We start from the raw sequence: 2,746 nt of genomic DNA on the forward strand, positions 1-2,746 counted from the left end.
TCTCTCTCTATATATATATATATATATATATATATATATATATATATATTCTTATTGGGTTATCGGTTTACCCAATAACCCAATAAGAAAAAACCAAATCGAACCAATAACCCAATAATTTTTTTTCATAAAACCATTAAAAAACCGTTAACTCAATAACCCAATAACAATAAACCAATAACATTTTTATCGGTTCGGTTTATCAATCGGTTCAATTTTTGCACACCCCTACCTAGGTTCGCAATCACGGACAAATAGCCTAATATTTGGAAAAGTGGACCAGAAAAGAAATATTTTGTCAACTCAACATCGATATGTATTTTAATACATAAAGAATGACAGTTTAGATAGACAAATAAAGCAATAGATAGTTGAGTTATAAATTCGTAAAAAACTGTCCCTCCACATGACAGGCGAAGGAGCTAGAAGACAAATACTAGTTCAGTTGGATCCAATAACTTTAAAGTTGTAATTTCAAGTGTCGCTATCATCAAATTTAGAACGGATAAAGTTCAAATTTGGACTCTTCTTGTGCTCCACATTATCCAACTTGATGAGTAACTCTTGATTTACTTAAAAACTTTCTTGGTATAACTACGTATTGCTCGAACTCTTCAAAAATGTGATTGGGTGCATATTGAATGTGCTTTTTGTTCTCTATTATGGCTATGAACCTTCAATTTTGTTCTCTCCTTTGTCTCGTCTGCCGCGCCTCAATAGAATCTGCTCCATATGTCACGTGGTTGGGGAGACTTTTGACGATTTGAGCCTCGGTCCTAATCTAAGGTATGTCGCTTTGTAGGATCGAAGTGGAGGGCTAGAATAGTGGACTCCTTGTTATTCATCTGAAGGGGAGCCTTGGAGTAACCGGTAAAGTTGTTACCATGTGACCAGGAGGTCATGGGTTCAAGAACAGCCTCTGGCAGAAATGCAAGGTAAGGGTGAGTACAATACACTCTTGTGGTGGGGCCCTTCCCCGCATAGCGATAGCTTTAGTGTACCGGACTGCCCTTTTTTTTTGGTTATTCATCTGAAAGTTGTTCAGCAACAGAATGATGCAGAGTGGAAGGCCGCCGAATCAGTTTTGTCTTCATAACGAGGAGAGAAAGTGTCATCGACAGAATCAACAGATCCTTCCGTATCTGAGGGATTGCTTGGGACAATTTATCTGGCTCGTGTTCATCGGATTCACCAATCACCCGGAATGAGTATATCCCTCGAGATTCAACAAGCCTATTCTAGTATGAAACTAGGAGCTAAAATCTAAGAAAGAGTAAATATATATATATATATATATATATATATATATATATGAAAACCCAGCATTATACGCTCGAGTAAAAGGCATTTTCTTGTTTCTCTTACTACCAATAAGAAGAGAAGACTACCAAAATATACATAGATGACGATCACAATATGAGATATCTAAATCATGTTTTAACCATAAAAATACAAGTAACTAACAACAACAACAACAACAAACCCAGTGTATTTCCACCAAGTGGGGTCTGGGGAGGGTAGAATGTATGCAGTCCATACCGTTACCTCCGAAGAAGTAGAAAGGCTGTTTCCGACATCAACACGTAACTAAATCTTGACCCAGTGTATTTTTAACAAACCCAGTGTATTTTTAACCATAAAATACAAGTAACTAAATCAACACGAATTAATACACACTTTCAAAATCTTGAATAGAGAGGGAGAGCTTTTGGCAAGGCCAGCTCGTGAACTGCAGCATTAATGGGAATATACCGTCTGGAACTTGGAATGATCAACTGCTGATAAAATCTGCTTCTCTTCGATGGTAGTAATTGCTTTAATTATGCGAAGCAGAATGTGTTGGAGCTCTTCTCCATCAGTCCACCCATGGATTTTCGCTTTTATGAGTTGGCGATTTTCGTTCATTAATTTCCACACCGGAAAATCCTTCCTTGGCATTACAAAATCTTGCTCTTTGAGCATCAAGCTAGGGCAAAAATCTCCTGTTCCATCGCCTAGATAGATCATTCTTTTCTTATTATTATTCCCTTCCATAGCAAGAGACGCCGCTTGCATTCTTTCTATTACGAGGCCCTTGCACATGTTTGGAGGGCAAGGATTATTGCACTTGTGATCAAAATCGTGGTAAGGACGGATTCTAAGTTTCCCTTCATCATCAACGTAGCTCGGATTTGTGTTGATTTCCGAAAAGCAGTCCTTGATTCCTGAATGCTCCAATATTGTCTCGACAAAGAAGAGATTTGCATCGCTCACTATCTTCAAATCACATCCTAAAGCATGAGCTGCTTTGATTGCTGGAACCACCCAGGGAATTACAGGCGCCCGTTTCAATACTTGTTCAATATCCTGCATGGTTTTGCCTCGTGCGTGGATCTCCTTCATCATCGTGTCCATAACAGTGTTCCACGGCATCGTAGGGACAAGCTGATCGAACATATCACTAGCACCAAACTCATCGACAACCCAATTGTCGCTGTCCAAATCAATGATCGTCTTGTCAAAATCAAAAACCACTACGATTTCCGCCATGAATGAAAGAAATTCAAATTCAAACGGAGAGAAAAATTCTTTGTTTTTTTTTTTTTCTCAAAACAATTGAAGTTGAAGGTGACCAAAGAAGAGGGCATTATATAGTGGAAAAGAGTGAAAAGGGTTTGTCAGTTTATGGAAACTTTGCACGAGCATATGGACACAAGTTACTTGTGCGTTAATCAAAAGTTACTTGTGATATAAGTAACAATTGTAT

At 38.2% G+C, this 2,746-nt stretch overlaps 1 protein-coding gene across 1 annotated transcript; it reads right to left on the reverse strand.

Moving 5' to 3' along the window:
- Positions 1-1,737: 1,737 nt before the first annotated feature.
- LOC107853921 (inorganic pyrophosphatase 1-like) lies at positions 1,738-2,529 on the reverse strand. The gene has a single exon (XM_016698909.2). The coding sequence runs from the start codon at positions 2,527-2,529 to the stop codon at positions 1,738-1,740; it is 792 nt and encodes a 263-aa protein (XP_016554395.2).
- Between the last annotated feature and the right edge of the window lie 217 nt (positions 2,530-2,746).

Source organism: Capsicum annuum, chromosome 9 (assembly GCF_002878395.1).
Source record: "Capsicum annuum cultivar UCD-10X-F1 chromosome 9, UCD10Xv1.1, whole genome shotgun sequence".
In the NCBI taxonomy this organism is placed as follows: domain Eukaryota; kingdom Viridiplantae; phylum Streptophyta; class Magnoliopsida; order Solanales; family Solanaceae; genus Capsicum; species Capsicum annuum.

Bases quoted from the DNA above. Each gene is read 5' to 3' on its own strand.
- LOC107853921 (XM_016698909.2), bottom strand. From the start codon at position 2,529: ATGGCGGAAATCGTAGTGGTTTTTGATTTTGACAAGACGATCATTGAT.